The 21,405-nt window shown below is 46.4% G+C and overlaps 1 protein-coding gene across 7 annotated transcripts in view; it reads right to left on the reverse strand.

The window, feature by feature from the left end:
- Positions 1–5,312: 5,312 nt before the first annotated feature.
- The window catches only part of PFKFB3 (6-phosphofructo-2-kinase/fructose-2,6-biphosphatase 3), a 37,104-nt gene continuing 21,011 nt past the window's right edge, over positions 5,313–21,405 (reverse strand). For 4 of the 7 annotated variants that reach the window (XM_052680977.1, XM_052680981.1, XM_052680980.1 and 1 more), the window contains 14 exons: positions 18,143–18,268; positions 17,778–17,874; positions 17,072–17,138; positions 16,684–16,758; positions 16,344–16,400; positions 15,241–15,365; positions 14,227–14,434; positions 13,408–13,554; positions 12,962–13,066; positions 11,991–12,120; positions 11,740–11,802; positions 11,513–11,577; positions 9,913–10,083; positions 5,313–5,766 (listed from right to left, as the gene is read on the reverse strand). In XM_052680977.1, coding sequence (XP_052536937.1) covers positions 5,737–5,766; positions 9,913–10,083; positions 11,513–11,577; positions 11,740–11,802; positions 11,991–12,120; positions 12,962–13,066; positions 13,408–13,554; positions 14,227–14,434; positions 15,241–15,365; positions 16,344–16,400; positions 16,684–16,758; positions 17,072–17,138; positions 17,778–17,874; positions 18,143–18,268 — 1,466 coding nt within the window. In that variant the 3' untranslated portion in view covers positions 5,313–5,736. Of the gene's footprint in view, positions 5,767–6,677; positions 6,733–8,493; positions 8,517–9,912; positions 10,084–11,512; positions 11,578–11,739; positions 11,803–11,990; positions 12,121–12,961; positions 13,067–13,407; positions 13,555–14,226; positions 14,435–15,240; positions 15,366–16,343; positions 16,401–16,683; positions 16,759–17,071; positions 17,139–17,777; positions 17,875–18,142; positions 18,269–21,405 lie in introns of those variants that run through there. The other 3 variants (XM_052680978.1, XM_052680984.1, XM_052680979.1) reach the window with 3 other exon arrangements.

Below are 21,405 nucleotides of genomic sequence, written 5' to 3' on the forward strand. Positions count from 1 at the left end.
TCTGTGCAAAATTAGATTTCTCCAGCTATACCAAGGGGCTTGGGAGCACCTGGGCAAGGGTGGCTGCTGCTGGTGGCACAGCTGGTGGCTGCTCCCTGTTTTCTCTTCTTTTCTCTGGATACATCCCTTTCTTACCTAACATTTAAATTCTGAGATGTTTTTTAAAAACACCCTATGTTTGTGGGACCTGAGGGTAGAGCAGAGCTTCAGTATTGTTGGTTTCCCTCTTACCAGAAGGACATAGGCTGGTGCAAAGCCATAGGGTAAATAGCTGCGAGATCCCTTGATGGGCATTAATTGTAGGGCAGATAGAATAAGCCCTTCACTTTGCTGTACCTCCTTCCATCTGACCATCTTCCCCAAGTGGGGTTAGCACCAGGCACTGCCAATCCTGCTAGAAGGGGAGGCAGCGGGGATTGCTTTTCTTCTGTCCTTTGGGGTTTCCTATTTAAGTTTAGGTGTCAAGGAGGAAAAGCTCCTCCATCAGAGTCACAACTGAAGAGATTTACCAGGGGACCCCGAACCTGGGCATTCAAAGATGGGGGAGATCAAGAAGAGAAGGTTGGTATTGCCACCATCCCATCCCATCCCATCCCATCCCATCCCATCCCATCCCAGCTCTTCCCATGCTATGTCATCCCATCTTATTCCAGCTCATCTCATCCCATCCTACCCAATCTCATTGTAGAAAAAGTGCACACCTGCATTTAGACACCTGGAGCTGTTGCAAACCAAGACAATCCCCATTAAAACACTCAAGCAGCAAGCAGTTCCCTTGCAAAGCAAGCACCCAACCCTGCAAAATACCCATTCCTTTTTATTCTTTATTTTTTTGCAGGGTAAAATGGAAACAAACCCCACAGCTCCCACGGTGCAGTGGCAGACATCCCCAGGCACAGGCAGGTGGACGGGTGCTGGCTGCACTTCATACAGCATGCTGCATTGTAAAGGTTTGCCCACAGTTTATTTAATCCCTTGCACGTATCAGACACATTCCTGAGCCATCAATCAGAGCTGAGTCAGCCAGCATGACTGGTCTGTGCATTTTTTTTATAGCAATCACAAGTTCTCTTGGTTTGTTTGCTGGCAATGAGGTTGGATTTGCTTTTTTTATTTTCCTAACATAATGAAAACGGAACCCAGTGAAATGAGACAGAGTTGACCATGAGCAGGAAATGTTCCCTGCTGTCAGGGGTAACCTTTAAATCCAGCCTGCCTCAAGGAACGTCTGCCACGGTACAGAATGCATCTTGCAGAAAAACAAAGAATTTTTTAAAAAATAATAAAACAAATTAATAATAATGACAATAATTAAAAATAACAATAATAATAATAATAATAAAAAAGTAATTAAAAAAAGAGACGTTGCTTGGATGACAGTAACCTGTGACACACACACACCCCCTTAACATGACCAGATGGCACTACAAGTCCCTTCCTGTCCCTGCATGCAGAAGGAGAAGCAAAAGCATTTCCTTGCTGAACAGCCTTGACAGCGCTGCCCTGGGAGGTGAAAGCTGTTTCTAAGGTCTCCTTCCAAGGATGAGGTTGTTGTGGCTTCAAACAGCCATAACAGGGGATGCAGGAGCAGTGCTGCTGTTGTGTCTGTGCCCAGCCTCAGCCCAGCTCTGTATGGGATGGATGCAAGGCCATGCTCCCTGCCCTAAAACAAGGCAGGAATGTTTTGTCCTCACTCAGGTCATGGAGGGTGGCAGGTTGCTAGATAAGCAAAATAAAGAAGGCGTTGTGGTTACCAACTTTCCTGGAGAGCGTGAGTCCTCCACGCCTCTGGGATGTTTGCAGAGTGAGCATCACCCCACAGCTCTCAGTGTCTGCATGCAAGCATAGAGAAATGCAGGTACAAACCCATTTTAAAACCCTACAGAATGAGGACAAGAGAAGGTAGATGGCCCCTGAGCATCTCAAGCTCTGCTCCAAAAAGACTCCTCCTGCCCCAAAGCCCCAGGGAAGATCAGAGCGGCACTTGCAGTTGTCAACCAGCAGTAGCCAAATCCACACCTACAAGGTTTTTTTTTTTCTTTTTTTGCCTTCTCATTCCTATTTCAGGGCCACAACTGCCCAGAATCTGACAATTCAATTTGTGGCATCTACCATTTTCCAGCTGTGGGGCAAAGACAGCACGATCCTACAGAACAGCTCTGCTTTGACACAGCAGCACCAAAGCATTGTAAGGAGGTGTACCAGGTTTGAATAAATGGCTGCTATCAAACAGAAACTGTCATACAGTCATTTAAGTTGGAAGTGACCCTTAAAGGTCATCTAGTCCAGCTCCCCTGCAATCAACAGGGACACCTACAGCTCAATCAGGTTGCCCAGAGCTCCATCCAGCCTGACCTCAGGGACGGGGCAGCCACCACCTCTCTGAACAACCTTGGATTCCTTTTACATTCATGTGGGATGTAGCAGGTAGAGCAAGTAGAGTTCTTGCCATAAGTGCTTGTGAGCGCTCAGTTGGATGGATCACACCATCATTCCTACTACTGAGCTCTTCATGGACCAAATAGAAACCTTCAAATTGCTGCCATGTGGTTAAAATGAAAGAGTTAAGCCATGGAAGCAGAAGGGCTTTTCTCAATTGATCTGCAGAAAATGCACTGTAGGGCTGAGGAGTCTACAAGGCATAGGAACAGAATCCCCATATGTACACAGCAGGATTGCATGGGACACGGTCACCCTTGGGAACACCAAGCTTAACTTGGAACATAGAACAGTTTAGGTTGAAAGAGACTTTAAAAATCAAGCACCAACCCCTGGCATGGGCTGGTTGCCACACACCAGATCAAGCTGCCCAGGGCCCCATCCAACCTGGCCTCCATGCTGTACCCAAGGGCACAAATTTAAAGCAAGGGAATAACCACATCAAGTCTGTATTTCAACAAGTTATTTTATTGGTCCAGCAACTGCAAAATATACAAATTACTGAAAGGCAGACCCTGTTTAAGCTGGCACAGCTTGATATCAGGCAATTATTCCAGATGTATATACAGAACAGTTAACAGCAGAAATAATAATAAAAAAAAAAAACCCAAGTAACTACCCTTCTCTCCAAGCTTTGCAGTATACATTAAATAAATAAACAGCGCTTTGCTATTAAAAAAAAAAATCATAAAAAAATAAATTCAAGTATCACACACACAAAAAAAAAAACCAACAGGAAAAACAAAGGAAACGGGGAAAAAAAAATGACTGGTGTGGTTCAACAAATTCATCTTCACACCTTCCCTCCCTTCATGGCTGCAGCATCATTGCCTGAGCTTTGGTTGTCCAGCCAAAACACAACGGAAAGCATGATGGAATGGGATGGAGATGACATCTGGCCACCCACTCCCAAGCATGAGGACCACTTTGCTACTCATGGGCCAACTTCACCTCTTGAAGAAGGGAGGAGAAAAAAAAAGAAAAAGCCTACCAACTTCAAAATGTCATCTTTCTGTAGGACTAAGATTTCTATTTCCAGAGAAGAAATTAAGTTTAAGGTTTGGGTTTGTTGTTTTTCTTGCAGACTTTTATGTATATGTATGTATGCATAGACACACACTCAAATACACACCAAACATTGTGTTTACAGGATTAATCACGGGCAGCCAGACAGCACGTTTGCATGTGCTGGCTTATCTTTGGGTAGCAGGAGGAGACACATCAGCTCCCCAGGAAACGGGCTGAGAAGGCAGCAAAGTCACCTTCCCCCAGTGTCTGTCCTTCTCAAAGGCAGAGAAACTAGAAGGGCTGACGTCAACCGCACGCGCACAAGTCCACGTTAATGCAGTTATTACAATTTCAAAAAAAAAAAAAAAAGGGGGGGGGGGGAAATAAGTGTTTTTGTTTCATCTGTACAATATACACATATGGACACGCTCACACAGGGCACCACCAGGATGGTTGGATAGGGACCACTGTAGTCCCTGAGCCTTCCCTGCTGTCGGTATTGCTCCGAGCCTATGCAATGTGGTTTTGTTGCATGGGACTGAAGCACTAGGCACTGTGGTTCACCTTTTTCTCACAGGACAAAGGGACCGACCCCCCCCCCACCCTCCTCCCCCCCAGAAACCAAAATAAAATAGTAATTATAAAAAAAAAAAAACACCTCACAACAATAGGAAAAAAAGAAAAATCAACGCTCTCCCCACAAACTTCTCCGCTTCCATCTGCAGGGATGTTGTTTCCTACCCAGGAGACAGGAGGAAGCCATAGAAAGGATTAAAGCAAAGGGCTGCCCATCTCCAACCCCTCCAGTGTTGGAGGAAGACCCTGATGACTTTGCTTCCTACCTCCACAGTTCAGCTGTGGAAGAAAGGAGAGAAAAAAAAAGGGAATGGAGAGATGCTGAACACAGGAGGGGATTGGATGAAAAACCACAGATTTTTGCACAACGCAGTAGTGGTTAATTGCTACGGTCAACTGCTGGCTCACAGTCTGCATCAAAAAGCTCTTATCTCCAACCTCCAAGAGTTGGCCAATGGAGCCCAAGCAAGGACTGTGTCCATTGCCCCCTGCACACACACACACCCCTTGGAAGCCACAGCAACTGCTTTTGCGCAGTACCAGCTTCCCAGCTTACAAAAAAAAAAGTTAAAAAAAACAAAAACAAAACCAAAAACAAACACTGCCTGTATTCAAGCTTCCCCTTTTAAGAGGCACAAGTTTAAAAAAAAAAAAAAAAAAAAAAAAAAAAAAAAAAAATTATAGTCATGCTTCTGCCACAAATAAAGTGCAAAAACCAAGCGGTTTCTAAGTATAAACATATACCCACACACACACACCTGTGTGCATGTATATATATATTAAAGAAGAACAGCAACAAAAAATTCTCTTCTCAAGACTTCTCATCAACACCCTTCCTGCATTCTGGCCAAGACACCTGTGTGTCTGCAAAATGCACCCAGTGCAGCTGCCCACCTAACGGCCTGCAGTGATGCACGGACACAACCACCCATCTCCTCTTTCCTCCAATGCAGAGCATCCCCAGGAGCCAACGTCAGTGTGGTTCCCCTCAATATTACAAGCAGTTCATATAGCCAGCTTCATAGCAGCACACTGAACTTCTCTGCAACCCCCCCTTTCGAGATGCATCAATTAACATGAAGGTTTTTATTATTATTACTGGCTAAAACCAGCAGTTTTTATGTATCTCAATGAGCTGGGCTGTGCGCATGGCAGGCTGTCGCTGGCGTGGGAGTGCAGCACAGTACATTAAGGGCTTTCTTGCAAAAAAAAAAAATAATAATAATAATAATAATAAAAAAAAAAATTAAAAAAAAAAATCAAAATTCCCCCTTTGTTCCCACCCTCCCTTCACGTCCCCATTACTCTGCTAACCCCGCACCATTCACATATATACACACACTCCACCCAAAGTCGGATGGGTACCATTAGTCTATACAAAAAGAGCTCAAAACCGCTTAGAAGGAAAAATTAGAACTTGGAAACTCCTGTGCGCTAGAAGCGCTTCCCAGCTTGCTACACACTAGCAGGACACCAGGGAGGAGAGCAAGGCTGCAGCCTGAAGACCTGGGAGCTCGTCTCCCTCCTCTCCATCGCTCTCCCACTTCTCTCCCCCCTTCAGCAGAGCAGTTTGCAGATGAACAGGCGTGGGTAGAAACAGCCGAGGGTCGACCTCACCACAAACGGAGGAGACCTGTTTTACAAGCAAGCTTCAGAAATGACGATGGGATGGGAGCTGGCGTCGCTGGTGGCCTCGTGACAGCACTAAGGGACTCACGACGGCTTCTGCGAGTTGTTCATGTTCTGAAACGAGAGGGGAAGGAGCACGGTTGGGGTCATGCTTGGAGCATCTTCAATTGCACACTGAGAAAGGGACGGGGGTACAACGCTACAACATGGGTCACCACTAAGAAAGCATCTATCTACCACAGAGGGAGAAGACGTTGTATACTCAAGGAGAAAGGTGAGGGAGACATGTTGACTTGCTGCCTAAGCCCCTCCTTTGAGCATGACCCATCCACAGGGTGGGAATCTGGCAAAGGTAGGCCTGAACTTTTCTTTGGTCCATGCAAGACAAGACGGCGGGACACTGTAAGAGCCCAGTTAAGCATCTCTCTTGCTTCCCTCACAGGAGGGCAGCGCCCCCACATCTGCTAGGTGGAAGTCATTCTTTGTCCATCCTCAGCAGTGCCCTGCTGCAGAACCACCTCTGGCCAGTGCAGTGACGGCCTGGAGGACCTGGCATGGAAACCAGCCACCATCAGCGGTGCAGCTGAAGCCAATATTCACCTGTAACATTTCAAGGTATCTAGAATGGCTTCAAGCACAGCCCTGGTACCATCACAGTGTCAAGAAGAGACATCCACTAGTGCACAGCAAGCAGCAAGGACCACAAATCCAGGGACAACCAGCTGAACACTAGAAGGAACAGCTCCCAGAAGTGATGACTATAGGAAAGCATCAGAGAAACTCAAGGAGCAATGACCACAACAAGGACATTTCTCACATCACAAAACTATACAAAAAAAGGCCAGGTGGGAGGGGAAGGGACTAGGAAACAGCTAGGAAGGCTTCTCAACCTATTTTTACTCTTTTACAACCTAAACTGTCTCTTACAAGCACCAGGAACCATGGCCATACTACAAGACAGCACTTCTGCAGTAACTAAAGAGACAGGACAAGGGATAGGAAAAGCCACGTGCACCCACAGCTATTTACCTTGGAAATATTAGTAAAGAAAAAACTTTGAGAAAGTGACAAACAGGTCGTCTTTAAGCATGAAAAGTGAAAGGGGAGAAGAAGGGAAGGAAGAGGAGAAACTTTAAGTTGGGTTGTTGTTACAAAGTGCATTTTGGATCACAAACCAAGCAAAAGGAAAATAAACCATCACATCAGTCCATCCCACAAACCCAAACTAGTCCAGGAGCACACAGCTATTATGTCCCTGGGCTCTCCAGGTATCCCTGGAGATGTATGCTGCTGTCAACCAACTCCAGCAGTGCAAACAAGGGAGGGAGGGAGGAAACCTCCTCTCCCTGACCCCATATGGGTTGTGGTGGGACACACTGAAGGACTGGATGCACAAACAAGGTGAAAAGACAGAGGTGAAGGTCCCTCACAAACCAAATGCTTAGTGGCATCTTCTTGGTTCCCTCAAAAGCAAATCCTAAGTCCCACAATAGTAAGTGGAAACAGACTCCCAGTATTGGAGAACTTTAGCTCACTGCATCCAGCCTACAGATGGGATAGGAAGACATCACCACCTGCTCCCAGAGCTCTTGGTGTAGCACAATCTGATGCAATCCTCCCAAATTCAACATCAGTGTGGTTTTTCTTTGTGTCCAGCATGCAATACTTTTTATTGTAATGTAGATGGGAAAAAGGTAGATGGAGGGATAAGAAAGTCACTCTCAAAGCAACCAGACCAGAAACTTCATTGAGGCAAGAGAAGGAGCACAGGCATGCACACCGTGGTGGGCAGCTCAATATTCACTCAGGAGCATCAGCATGCTCTTCCCAACCCATCAACAAAGCCAAAATCTGACTTTTCTACCATCCATTTTGGGAAAATGGGAATAAATGTGAAGTCCACTAGCTGCTACACACAACCAAAGGCAGCTTATAACAACTCTTCCCATCTTGGTCTCACAGAATGAATGGGGACAAGTATGGAGGTGGGCTGATTGCTCTATAAAGGACAGAGACAGGTCGGCATTGTCCCAGCTGAACTCCCACATCTCCCTAGTTTTTGAGAAGACATTTGAGAACTCCTTGTCTAATAACTGATGCTCTCTTTACTCAGTGAGGTAACATGAAATGAGTCCAAAGGCTTCAATTTATCCAGAACCATATTGTCCCTATTATACAGTAACTTAATAGCACTGTCAAAACCTCAGTCAATCCTAAGTAATGCATTAAAGGCTCAAGGCATCTTGCCTATAGAGCTAGGTCAAGGCATCCTTCTGTCTAATATGCCCAAGACAAATGGGATTAGTCCCAAAATTAACATCTGCAGAACTACAGACGTGGGATCATCCCACATTACATTTCAGAATTACATTTCAGTTCCCACACAGGTGATAAAACCCTGCCGGAAGCTGAGGTCAGAACCTTATCTGGAAATCTTCAGTGGCATCGCTCAAGCATAACTCAAGAGTCCACAAAACAGGCAGACCATTTGGATCTATCACCTGTGAAGTGCTACCATGGAAAATGCAAAGAAAATCCAAGGGTATCTCCAACTACTCAATGAGAAAGCAGGAATTCAGACAGCATCCTGAATTAGTAATGTGTTCTGTTTCCCAACAGAATTTGGGCACTTAATCAAGATAGGATACTTAGGGGTTGGACAAAGCAGCATTCATAGCCTCCTCTTTGTAATTCTTAAGACGCACCCAATTCCCACCCCAACAAATATTCAGTCCAAGAAAACCATGCCCAGCGAGGTTTCACGGCAACAGAATAACCAGTGGGACAGTGAGAAGCAGGGGAAGAGGGAGGGAAGAGAATAAGACGCAAGAAGGTACTTACAGGCATGCCTTTCCTAGTAAAGGCTGTAGAGAGACAGAGAGGAGGGAAAGAGAGGTGTCAGTAATGCTGCATGAGACAGGGCAGGGAACATGGAACAGCAGCGTGGGGCACCTGGACACCAAACACTTCCAGACCCTGAAGCCAGGACAGGGTTTGTTGCAAGACTTGAGCATCCCAAAGCAAAGCCCCAAAAGCCAAGAAACTGAGGAACTGATGCGCTCAGTGCTGTATGGGGTGGAAAGGTTCATGCAAAGAAATGAAGCAGAGCAGTTAACGGGGAGCCAGGGGACACATCACACTAATCCTGGTAAAGGAGGGATTGGGGACAACACAGACATGGCAAAGAAGGAGCAGACAAGACAAGATCCAACAAGCAGCACAATATGAGGCTCATGTACATATATGGCTGCTCCTCTGGTTCGAGCCATACTAAGGGATGGGGCTTTGATTTCTGGGAATCCTGTCCCAAGCAAGGGCTCTCCTTCTCCATCTTTTCAAGTGAGAGAAAGAAGAGATAACATACAAGCAACATAGCAGGGGAGGACCAGATTGGATATTAGCAAACCCTTCTTCTCAGAAACAATGGTGAGGTATTGGAACAGCCTGCCCAGGGAAGTGATATAGTCACCATTCCTGGAGGGTTCCAAGAAAAGGGCAGATGTTTTACTGAGTGACATGGACAGAAACAGGTTCATGGTGGGACTAGCTGATCTTAGTGGTATTTCCAACTTTAATGATTCTATAAATCCCTCAGTCTCCACGCAGGGTTGCAGAAGGCAGCTAATGCACAGGGCATGGATGAACTCCCAGAATTGGCTTCTACTCAGTTTTGGCCCATTTTGCCTATTCCTCTGGGAATAGAGAACTGCAGGCAGAAATGGGTACTGATGGTAATTTTCTCAGTGGAAGCTCAAGAACATTTGTGCTGTTGCAATGCCCAGGTCTACAGTGGAGCAAATGCACTGGGGGAGGAAGTAGGCATGAGACCTTTGGTTTTGCCTGTTTAGCCAACAGGCTCTCACATGGACATGGTTGTGGGGACTCTGTGCTGGATGATGCTGGCTTGACAAGGGGATAGACCAGCCCAACCCCAAGCATTCCACAATTCTGTGACACAGCAATGTTAGATGGGGGACACAGAGTCAATTCCTAGATCAGCTGCTTGATTCAACCCACAGCACTGAGTTGATCAAAGACTGACAGCCACCTATCACTGGCTGCTCCCAAAAACCAACCTAACGTAGAGACTGGGAGAAGCGCAGACAGAGCATCTCAGAGCCAGCAGCACAGGATGCAACAAGTGCAAGCCGTTCTCAGCTTCAGGAGCGACAGAAGGAAGACGACAAACAAACAAACAAGAATGACAACCAAAAAAAAAAAAAAACAAAACAAAAACTAAAAACAAAAAGTTCAACTAACTTGTCCCGGCAGCTGCGTGGGCACTTCCTGAGGAACACAGCCTGGCAAGGCGGAAGAAACAGCCACATGCTCCTCAAAGCTGTTGATGCGAGGCTTTTTGATGGGCTCTGGGCTTGCTAGAGGGGTAACGCTATTACGTCTCATGAGCGGGTTAGGTCCCTTCTTTGCTTCCTAAATTAGAGTGAGACAAAGAAAAAAAGTAAATAAAAATAAATTAAAAAAAAAAAAAAAATGAAAAGGGAAGAAGGCGACAGTTATAAAGGAAAAAAAAAAAAAAAGCAAGTTGTTTCTTTCCTTAAAGCAGCCTCTGCTTTTCCCCCCCACAATTGCTTTCGATGTGCAAAGGATTAGTCGGATGTAATGAAATGCTCTGGACGCCAAAAAAAGAGAAACTAATGCAAAATGATTGAGAACATAATATGATTTCCCAAGAAAGGGAGGGGGAAAAAAAAAAAAAAAAAAGAGCCCTGCACTCAGAAACAAGATAGAGTTTCTCCACACAAGCCTTCAATCACAAAAAAAGTAAAACGTGCATTACTACCAAGTATAGCAGTAACCAACAGCCACCACTTAGCACAACAGAGCGGTGCCCATCGCTCTGCTCCTCAAAGCTGGTCCCTCTGACTGTGAAAGCAAGAAGAGGAAAGACGAGAGAGCCTGAGTGGATAAGAAAAGATGGTGAAGTGGGACAGAGCAGCCAGCAAGGGTCAGCACAGCACCAAGCTCCAACTCAAGGCATGTGGGATGGATGGAGGGCAATGCCCTTACAGCCAAGCAGAGGAACCCAAGCGCTTTACACATGCTTTGATCCATCCTAACTGAGCCCCACAGCCACTCCTGGCAATGGTGATGCAAGGGCATCAATGGCCCTGATGCTATGGGAAGGTGACCAGCTTTTCCAATGTACTGAGGTCAAGGAGCAAAGAAACTATGTGGTCCACAAGGGGATGGATGAGACCATCCAAAACCCAGACAGGATCCATCACCACAAGCTGGAAAGGTTGGGACACAGGGCTCCCCTTGAGCGACCATCCAGCCCCACCACCGAGCTGGCACCCCCTTGCTTTGATGTCTCTTTGTTCTGGCCTCTGAGCTCCTGGTGGAGCACACAGACCTGACTTTATGGAGTTCTTCCCCTCCATGCAAGGGGTCTTCTCCCCTGGTAATCCACCATCCTGCATAACAGCTTTCTGGTAGCCTCATAGAGCCACCGGCACACCAGGAAAAATGACACAGGCAGATGCTGGCCAAGTCACCAAGCATGGGCTCTGCCAGCCAGCTGGGACACCTGGGAGAAGTCACCTTCTCTATCCATGGCTCTATTACCTATCGGGCAAGTGGATGAGCACAAAGGCAAAAGTCAGAGACTGGCTGACCTTTCCCTTGATCATCTTTAAACTAGGTAGCAGGCACATGCAAGAGTCTTCTTCCCTTGGAAAACCCTCAGTCAGCCACATCTGTGCAGAGCAAGAACCCAACTGATGCTCCCAGTTCTCCAGTGGCACTTTGAGCAGTCTCCCCAGTCATCCTCTGTGCTGGGTTACCACAGGGGAAAGGAAGGAACACCCAAGGGATGGCTCAGAGGGAAAGAAGCACTTACCTCTGGCCGCTCCCTGTGAGTGTTCACAGCTTCAATATTCAGGGAGATGGATTCCACACGGCAGCCTGCAGAAGGAAGCACAGAGGTACAGAGGCTGTCAGCAAACCCAACAGAAGGTGTTACAAGGTGCTCCATTCCAGACCTCTGCCCATGTCCCAGAAGCTTGGATTTAAGAGGAGGTGCTAGTTGAACACCTCAGCACATCAATAAGTAACGTTTCCACTTACCATAAGCCACTGGGGTCAACTTCAGTACCGTGTGAAGAGGACATTTCAGGTAGGGCATTTCATCTGCGGAGAAACGCAAAGCAAGATTAACCCCACCTTCTCTAAAAACACCTTCTTCAGCACCTAAACCCACCCCATACCAAAGAAATGCATGCTCCAGGCCCTGTATGGGCACAAGAACATCTCATCTCCTCCAAGCTACATCCCTCCTCCAACAGGATCCACCTGCTGCTCAGGGACAGGAAGCTCACCTGCACTCTTGTCCAGGAAGTAAGCAAGGAGACAGCGCATGACAGCCTGGTGACAGATCACAAGGACATTCTCTTGTCTCTCCAGCTCCATGATGACTGGCTCCAGGCGCTGCACCAGATCTTGGTAGGACTGAAACAGAAGAGCAGGGAGGTGGGCATAGAGTCAAGAAGACAAGGACCTCACAAGAAACAATTATCATTGTCTTGGTCTATGTATTGATTTCATGCTTCTATAAACCAACATGATTACTGATAAAAAAGATGAGTAAATTTAATAGTGCTTCAACTTGGCTACTCTACAACATAGCTACTAATCAGAGAAAGAAACAAACCATTTATGTCTCGATTACAGCCCTGAAGAATTTATTGAGGTAAGCTATAACTGCACAGAGGCTTTGAGATTACTGTCTCTTGTCTCAAATTTTTTTTCCTTCTCTGTGGGTTTTTAAGTTCGAAAGTATGAAGCACCCTGAAAATCTCTAAGGTTTTAAAAGGTTTCATGAAAGGCTGTTTAGAGTCTATGTCAGTCGCTCTCAAATACCCTCCTCTAGACCTGCTGTCATTAGACTAAATATTTATTGTTTCCAAGTATCTATGGACATGATTTTTTAATTTGGGACTAAATAAGTCAGTTCACAGCCAAAATTACCATCTAGGACTGACGTAAATTCCCACCTCCACATGTCACACCTTGAAAGCAGATAGTGTTCCTCAAGCCAGACACAAACAGAGATATCAACATCAACCCACAGCAAGTGACGCAGAGAGCAGAGGATGAAATTACTACTTTAGAAATGAAACAAAGGGGAAAACCTGGGCAGTACAACACTGAGTGAATCTAATGGAGAGGATGGACTAGCAAAAAAAATGGTAACACTTGCTTTTCTTCTTCCTACTCTGGGTGTAAGGAAGAGCCATTAAAACAAGAAGGCCATATTCAAGTATGAGCCACGTCTCCAAAGGTCTCCTACCTCTCCAGAAGGGTAACGGTAGTAATATTTATCCTGATCACGTAAAGCAAATTCCTCTGGATGCTGGTCCCTGATTTCTTCATAAGTCATTTCTTCACACACACCCTGAAAGACAAGGATAGCTATGAGGTTACTGGCCATGCTAAAAAGAATTGGCCCACCTAACACACACACTCTTCTCCAAGGCAACTAACTGTCTTTAATCTGCTGAGGGGTCAGATATAGAGCAGTTTCATGAAAAAGATACCTTAATCTATTTATTCAAGCCAACATCTTGAACATCTTGTATAAGGTAGAGGTAAAACCACAAGCCAAAATTTGGGTGCCAGAGCAGGAAAAGTACACAATTCCCCATAGAAGGGAGAACTCCCTACTGGAGGTGAGACTTATGCAGGACTGAAAAAAAGCCAGCACTATCATCTCCTACTGCAATTAAAGCTACTTACAGCATCTATTTCATTGAGGGCCTTCCACTGCTCATAGGGCAGCTGGAGTGCTTCTGCTGTTTGGATTGTTCTCTTTAGTTGGCTGGTCCAGACTTTGAGGTCCTTCAGGTTCTGCTCCTCAACAAATTTGTTCAGTGCCTGTGCAAACTGTAGGACAGAGAAGAGGTTGATTCCTGATCTAAGCGGGATCCCATTCAGCTTCCCAATGAGTTTTCCCTCCCTGCTTCCTAGTAAACGTTCCCTTCTCCAGGTCCTCTTCTGTCTTCCATAGCAGATGTATTGGCCTTCTGTTCTAAGGTGGGGGAACAGCCTCACACATCTGCGATTCCCAAAAAGTTATAAAGGAGTATGAGAACAACAGAACAGAACAGAAGAAGAGAAAGCTGCAACCTTATGTAATCAAGGAACAGCAGCAACATCCAGGAAACCATGTCACAATCTCGACTCTCCTATAATGTGAAATATCCCACACCATCCTTAACCACAGCTCTGTTTATTTGTCAGAGAGTCAACTGATGTTTATGTAGTCCTTGACAAGTCACACCTCAAGTGAGTGAATCCATTTGGACTTCAAAATGGTAATGGAAAGCCAAAATAAATATTAGCCCTCCATGTACCAGCTCTCTTGACCAATCCTTGAAGAAACAATTACTGAGTGAACAGAGCTCTTAACTATTACCTAAGAGGGTTTTTTGTGGCCATGCTTGAGCCAAAATTGGATCTTCAGATCATCCCAACTGGCATTGAATACACACTCAATGCCCAACAGATGGCATCTCCTACAGCCAAATACCAGGGAAATGTTCCTCTCCTCCTTACCTTCTTGCCCCTGTTGGAGAGGCCCGAGTCACCTCCAATCTTCCCCTTGAGGTTGAACTCACTCTCACCGTGCCGACAAAGATAAATGGTGCGGGGCTGGACATGGATGTTCATTAGGTAGTAAACAATCCTGCTTTGGATGTGATCCTGAACCCTGTTGACCAGGAACCGCCGGCCAACATCGATGACTTTGATGAGAGAAAGCTCCCTGGGGAAAACACAGCAAGGATGAGTGGTGGGGTAGGTGTCCGTGGGAAAAGTAGAAAGGAAAACCGTCACTCCGCAAAACAGCCTTGTAAGGTATCTCAGTCAATATAATCACTCAGCTAAAAGGATTTTCTGCAGGCTATTTTCAACAGGAAGTTGGTATGTCACAGCAATTCATGGAGGTCTAAGTGACACGAGTGTAATCAGCTTCCCTCCTTGCAGCAGTAAAGAGGATTAAGCCTAGCAAGAAGCACATCCCGCCTCGGGACAGCACTGAGCTGGACCAGAATTATCCACACAAAGCACATGGACATGTCTGTGAGCAGTGGAAAGGCTGAAAAGTTACTGACTGGCTGTCCACGTGGCCATGCAGGACAGCAAAGGGTGAGCGAGCCTCAGTTGTGTACCCTGGGTCAACCCTGAGCTTGTCTAAACAACCCCTTCTTTTAACTGGCACCAGGACAAAAGCATCCCAGAAACACTCCAGCCCAATAGCCCATCCCTTTGTTTCATCTGTATTTAAGCCTGGAACTAGATAATCTTCAAGGTCTCTTCCAGTTCAAGATGTCTGCATTCCTATGAATATGGTCAAAACCAGTACACACTCCCTAACACCGGGCAGGAGAAAACAGCATTACACTTTCAAGGAAGAAGCATGATTTACAGCAAGCCTCGGCCACACACTATGCTAGCACAGTCACGTGTTTGAACACCAAGTGAAATACTGCTCCATACTTCATTACCCCGTTCCCAGGAAACAAAAGGCATTCAAAGACAGGCTCTTTATAAGGCAGGAAAGTTTCTTACCGGTCATAGTCATCAGGGTCAAGTGGCTGGTAGCTGGCCTGGTAACAATTGATTCTTTTCATGAAGTCCTCCATTGCATCGGTCGAATTACAGTCCCGGTAATCAGGACTGGACAGTTTTACTTCCTACAACAGGGGAGGCAACACACCAAAAGGAAAGGTTAGGAAGCAAGCAGAGAAGGCTGTTGCCCCACCTAGCAACTCACAGGGACTAAGTTCTGTCTAACTTGCTTTAATACGATGCCTTTCCTGGAGATTTGGGTTTGAGCAGAAGCGTTACACATCAGTTAACTTCCCAACCAATCCTGAAACCAATGGGATACCATCACAGGGCAGCAGCTGCAGCATGTACAAATGCCCCTAGATTGGTGCCTGTTGTGAAGCCAGTCCTGGGGGCAGGGCAAAGACCCATGAAAACCCCCTCGTAGACTCTGGATATCCCGTGACACATTCTCAGACACTGTAAAACAACTTGCAAAAGGCAGGCTGGAGATAAGGCTGAAGCTTAGCCCAAGGGAGGAAAAGGACACTTCCATTGAAGTTAATCATGCCCAGGTAGGCCAATTAGCATCTACTCACCCTAGCCAAGCCTAACAGGCAAAAGTTCATTTCTGCTGAAGAGAAATCAAAGATCCAGTAGCTCCCAAAGGAGCTGATAAGCAATGTTTTATGTCACTCCTCCATTCAAAATGCCAGCTAGCAGCAGGAAGCCTCTAAGATGAGTTGTTATTCTCCTCAAAACAGACCTTAATAGATACTGTGAAGCAGCATGTGGCTGAAGTCACCAAATCTAACTGGATTTAAACCACACCCACCAAGCAATCTGATGGGATACAAGCCCTTAGCCACACCTATCACTTCAAAAGGGAATTTGGGGTCACCAAGCTATCCTAAGTACTTTATACACCTCTCCTTGATACCCTTGGACATCATCAGAATTGCAAGAGCTCCCTTCTCATCCCAGGACAAATATATCATAAAAAGACAAAGAACTCCTAACCCTCAGCAGAGTCTGGCAGGATGTCTTTTGAAAAGAAAACCAATTGGACACAAGGGAAAAATTCTAAAGAAGAGAAAACAAAAGCAAGTGGCTTTCACTCTTACCATGACATTGGTGGCAACAACATTGGGATCATTGCAGACAGATTCGATGAAGAACACCTGCAAAGCACAGCAAAGATCAGCTAAAAGCCAGCAGTAAAGTTTAGAACATTCAGCCAGCTCTTGCTCAACCCAAGTGTCCTCCCAGCTTCACCCAAGAAGCATTCCCTTCACCTCACTTTCACTCCTTTCAAACCCAGGAAAAGTCTCCCATTCCAGCAGCAAAATCCCCCTTACAACACAGCATCATGAGGACAACACATCAGTGATCAACTACACATAATGAATAATAAATAATGTAATGCGGTCTACACAACACAGGCAGCAGCAGAACACTACCAACCTTGAACCCATTTTCCTTGGCAAAATTTAGGATCATCCCTCTCCTCTCCCGTGTGGTATTTGTGGCATCAAAAACCTTTAAAAACAAAGACTCTGGTTAGCACAAGGATGCTTGGCTTCTCACTGAGCCCTTCTTCAATCTAAGTAATCTTGGTGGAACAGTGGATATTTTATAAAAGCTGAGCTCACTCTAGCCACACACTTTTCTCTCCCACTGAGGGCATTTTATAACATCCTTCCCCCATCTGCTTAATTTCAGGGAATGTTTAGGAACCCTCTCCCAGTCTCTGAGCATATGGCCCCTTTTCCTGCAGGTGACATTGCCCTGAGCTGCACAGGGCTCAGCACTTCCAGCATTAGTGCCAAGCACCACAGAGGGCATCTCTTACCGCAATCTGGCCAGCCTCCTCCGTCAGGTACAGCTTAACATCCCTCAGGGCAGCCAGAGCACACTGCCTGCAAAAGAGACCAGAGCCATGTATTTAAAATCAGTTAAAATTAAGTATTCTACACTTTGCAGATAGCTGAGCAATACCATGAAAGGATGCTTTGGATGATTTCCTGTCTGTACACTTTTGCGTGTTTCTTCTGCACATGAAGAGCAGGGACTGAATGCCAGCACCACACCCTCCTCATTTCCTCAGAGCTTTCACTGCAGCCTCTTAACTTTTTATTTATTTATTTTAAATGATGCTCTACAACATGCTTATGTCAAACAGCACACAGATCCCTGCTAAGCAGGTGAGTGAGGGAGGCTCCAAATCTACATTCTTCCCTCCCAGGTGACACCCTCAGCTTACTGAAAAACCAAGCTGCTTTGCAGCTTGCAAATGAAGAGGCAAAGAGCAAACACCACTGCAGAGCTCATGCCCTCACCAATGAGCCTGCTGGTGATCTCAGAATAACAATGATGTAGGGATGCACTGGCAATCTTGACCCACCAAGCCCCAACAGCTTCAATTTGTGCCTCTACAGCAGGGAAATTTCAAGATCCAGCCCAGCCCTTCCATCCATCACCCCAAAACCATAGAGTAACTCCACTGTGAGCTTCATAACTCATCTGGGACACCAACAGCAGGCAGGGCGCATGCTCACCTCCTGACTTTCATAGCCTCTTCGTTGTCGGGGCGAAAGAAGTCATAGGAGCTGTAATGCTTCACTGCCTCACGGCGATATTCCCCCACATTGAAAACTGCAGGAGAAAGGTAAAAATAATCAAAACCAGGAGAACACATCAAATCAGCACGCAGCTCCCAGGAATACCACTTTTTAGCAACAGACTGAGAAAAGACATCTTTAGAGTAAAAGACTCTAAAAGGCTCATGGATATCTCTTCGTCCCATTTTTCCCATTCCTTTGAAACATCTCCCAATCCACGTGGGACAATGTCCCCCAGCAGTACCACTGAGGTCCTGCAGCACTTTCTGAGGACTTTTCCCAGCAGCCTGTGAACATCTCACCTTTTGTTGGGACACCAATCCAGTTGAGATAGCGAGTCAGCTTCTTAGAGATGTAAGTCTTCCCCCGGGCTGGGAGGCCAACCATCACTATCACAGTGGGAGAATTGGCAAGTTGTGGCCCACAGGCTATGAGAAAGAAGAGAAAACAAAACACAAGCAGCTGTTAATCCACCAGCTCATCTTCCTTGTTGCTGAGCCAGCCTCCTCCAGGTCCTTTTGAAGTTACAGGGAGGCCAAAAAGCCTCTGCACCATTTCCCCTGTATCTTCCACCCATAAGCCTCAGTGACCAAAACCTTGAGCAGAGAAATCCACTGACTCAGTTTCAGAATGGAATCTGCTGGATGAGCACATCAGAGCTGGAGCATATGGTGGATGGCTCTATGAGCGACGGGTGAGACCACTGCCCCAGTTAAGCCACACTGACCCAAATTCAGACCCAAAAGGACAAAGGAGTACATCTTGATGGCTGTGGAGGTACAGCTTGCAGGCTTCTTGCAGGATCCTCTGTGCCTCTGTTTTCCCATGAAGGGGAACAAACACAACCCCTTATCCCTATGGTTGGCTGATCTTAGGAAATCCAGAGGACGGCTCTAATTTGATTGGAACCATTAGCATATAAAAGCAGATACGTGAGAATGATTTATCTCTTTCTTCTAAACCTAAGCTGGTTACTTTTTGTTATAAAGAGGGTCCTGTATCAAACAGGTGGAAGTAAACCCAGAGTGATGACTGGAAAGTTAAAGATGATTCCAATTCAATAAAACTGCATGACCAAAACACAGACAGAACGGTGACAAAGGTACCCAGGAGAGTCACTTTTCTCCATAAATCCTTTAGAAAGTAAATTCTGGGGCAATGTATCGGTCTGTAGGAAAGCACGCATGGCAGCATCTCACTGCCCTCCCACGGCACTAATGTTCACATGGCTCTACACATCAAGAGACCAAGGCAGCAAGCCAAGCTCTTTACAGGCAGGAAGGGAAGATCTTAACGATGCTTAATGGCATTTGGATTAGGCAGGCACCTTTCATACCACCCCGCATCACGTGCTGAGCCCTCCCGGCAAGGAGCAAGCCCCTCCAACGGGATTTCTCATCCACCCTTCAATCCTGGAAACCTCATGGGAAAGGAATGCGGGGAGTGAATGGCTGATGGCAGAGCCATAAAAATGTGCCTTAATTATGGGCTGTGAGCTGAGCTGCTCTCCTCGCTATGGGGCAGGTGGGATCTTGGGATGCAGCACAATTGGTAGCTGCCAGGGGATGGAGGCGGCGTGGAGGGATTGGTGTCGGGGATGGGCAAACAAACCAAGAGGTATGCAGAGAGTATGCGAAACATGTGGCATTTCCCTTCCAACAAACAAACAAAAAAATCCTACAGCCAAATTAAAGCCACACGTTAAAATGCCAGAACTGCAAAGAGCCACTCATCATCCGCTTGGCTGCCTCAGCAAAGCAGAAAGGAGATGAGAAAACTATCAAAAGGTGGGGTTTCTCCCTCTCCCTCACCCCCTTTAAGTATTCTGTGTTCCTCAGGACAGTGCACTGGGTCCCTTTGTGCAACCTGTCCCCTTGGGTGCCACGTTTCAAAAGCCCAGGGCAGCTCCCACTGATCTCAGTGGCAGGCACTGATTTTGCACACTGGAGTACCCAGGGGGCTGCAGGCATCCAAAGGAAAAGGGCTTTTACTCTGAGTGTGAAAGTACAGAGAAAACATGTCTCATGTGCTCTAACAACTTGAGAGGGAAAGGAAAAGAATTACACCTGAATAGACCAGCTCCTCCTTTCTCTAGATGCTAGCAGATACAAGATATAAAAGATATCAAGAGAGCTTGAGCAATTAAAATAAAGGTGCTTAACGAGGGACGGAGACAATGCTGGGTACTGTTCGTGCCCCCTTTGGCTCCAAATAGAACTGAGGCAGTCACAGAGCTCCTGCCTGCATGGGGGCAACAAAACCAAAGAGAACAGCTGAAGGAGTCTCTCCCCAGATCAGTTTGCTATCAAATAGAAGACCCAGGTTCCTCCATACTGTGAAAAAGCACCTGGTTAGGAACCTAGAAACACTTCCCAAAGGTCAGTGGTGGACTCAGCACATGCACCTACTTAATCAGTAACTTGAGCCCAAATCCAGCAAAATCACAAAAGCCAGCCCTGAGCTCTAGGAAACTTTGCAGCAGGGATGAAACAGAACCTGTGTTTTGCTCCCAGTGCTTCACAAAGACCCAATTCATCATTCCTTTTCACCAGGCTGTGGAAAACTATCAGGGTTTTCAATGCATATTCATTACTCATTACAGACAGCAGTCCAGGTAAGCCAAGGTCAGGGATGACTTTCAAAAGGCTCCAGCAGCGTATTTCATTGAATGGCTTTGGTCAGAAGGGACCTTAAGCCCACCCAGTTCCAAGCCTACTGCCATGGGCTGCTGCCACTCACCAGATCAGGGCCCCATCCAACCTAGCAATAAGAACCTACATGGATGGAGCTCACACAACTTCTTTGGTCAACCCATCCCAGTGCCTCACAATCCTCTGAGCAAAGAATTTCTTCTGAACACCTGACATAAATTTCTTCATTTTTCGTTAAAACTATTTCCCCTTATCCTGTCACTGTTAGATCATGCTCCCCCTCCTGCTAATAACTTTTTTCCAGTACTGGAAGGCCACAACAAGGTCTCCCCAGAGCCTCCTCCAAGCTCAACAAGCCCAATTGCTCCAACCTATAAGAAAATATCACAGACCCTTGTGCCTGGGAGCTGCTGAGAGCTCACTGGAGTGCAGAAGGAAAAAGAATTAAAAAAAAAAAAAAAAAAATTTCCTCTATAAATGGTTAAATAAAAAAGAGCCACCTCCCAAATCCATGTGCTTTTACTGCCTCTTTGTAGGCAACGCTCCCATGCGCCTCCCCCTCCCAAAAATCCCACTCCGCTTCTTCCACGCCACTCAGATTCCCCTTTTTTTTTTTTTTTTCCAGCTTTTTTTTCCTATTCCATTCTTCTGACACCTCCAAGGGACGCATTCCTACACCACACATCACCGCAAGGAGCCCACAGCACCCACACCCATGCAATCGCTCCGCGTCCCACGTGCGGAGCCACGCAATGGACTGAGGCCCTCTGCCTTCTCTCCCCTCTGCATCCCCCTGCCCGGCCCCTTCCCAGCCCCTACGTGAGCGACGTGCAGCCGGACCCCCATTGAATGGATCGCAGTCAGAGGGCCGGATGAAGGCATCGCCGCATCCATTCGAGCTGCATGAGGACAGG

This window comes from Tympanuchus pallidicinctus, unplaced genomic scaffold (assembly GCF_026119805.1).
Source record: "Tympanuchus pallidicinctus isolate F22 unplaced genomic scaffold, pur_lepc_1.0 scaffold19, whole genome shotgun sequence".
In the NCBI taxonomy this organism is placed as follows: Eukaryota; Metazoa; Chordata; class Aves; order Galliformes; family Phasianidae; genus Tympanuchus; species Tympanuchus pallidicinctus.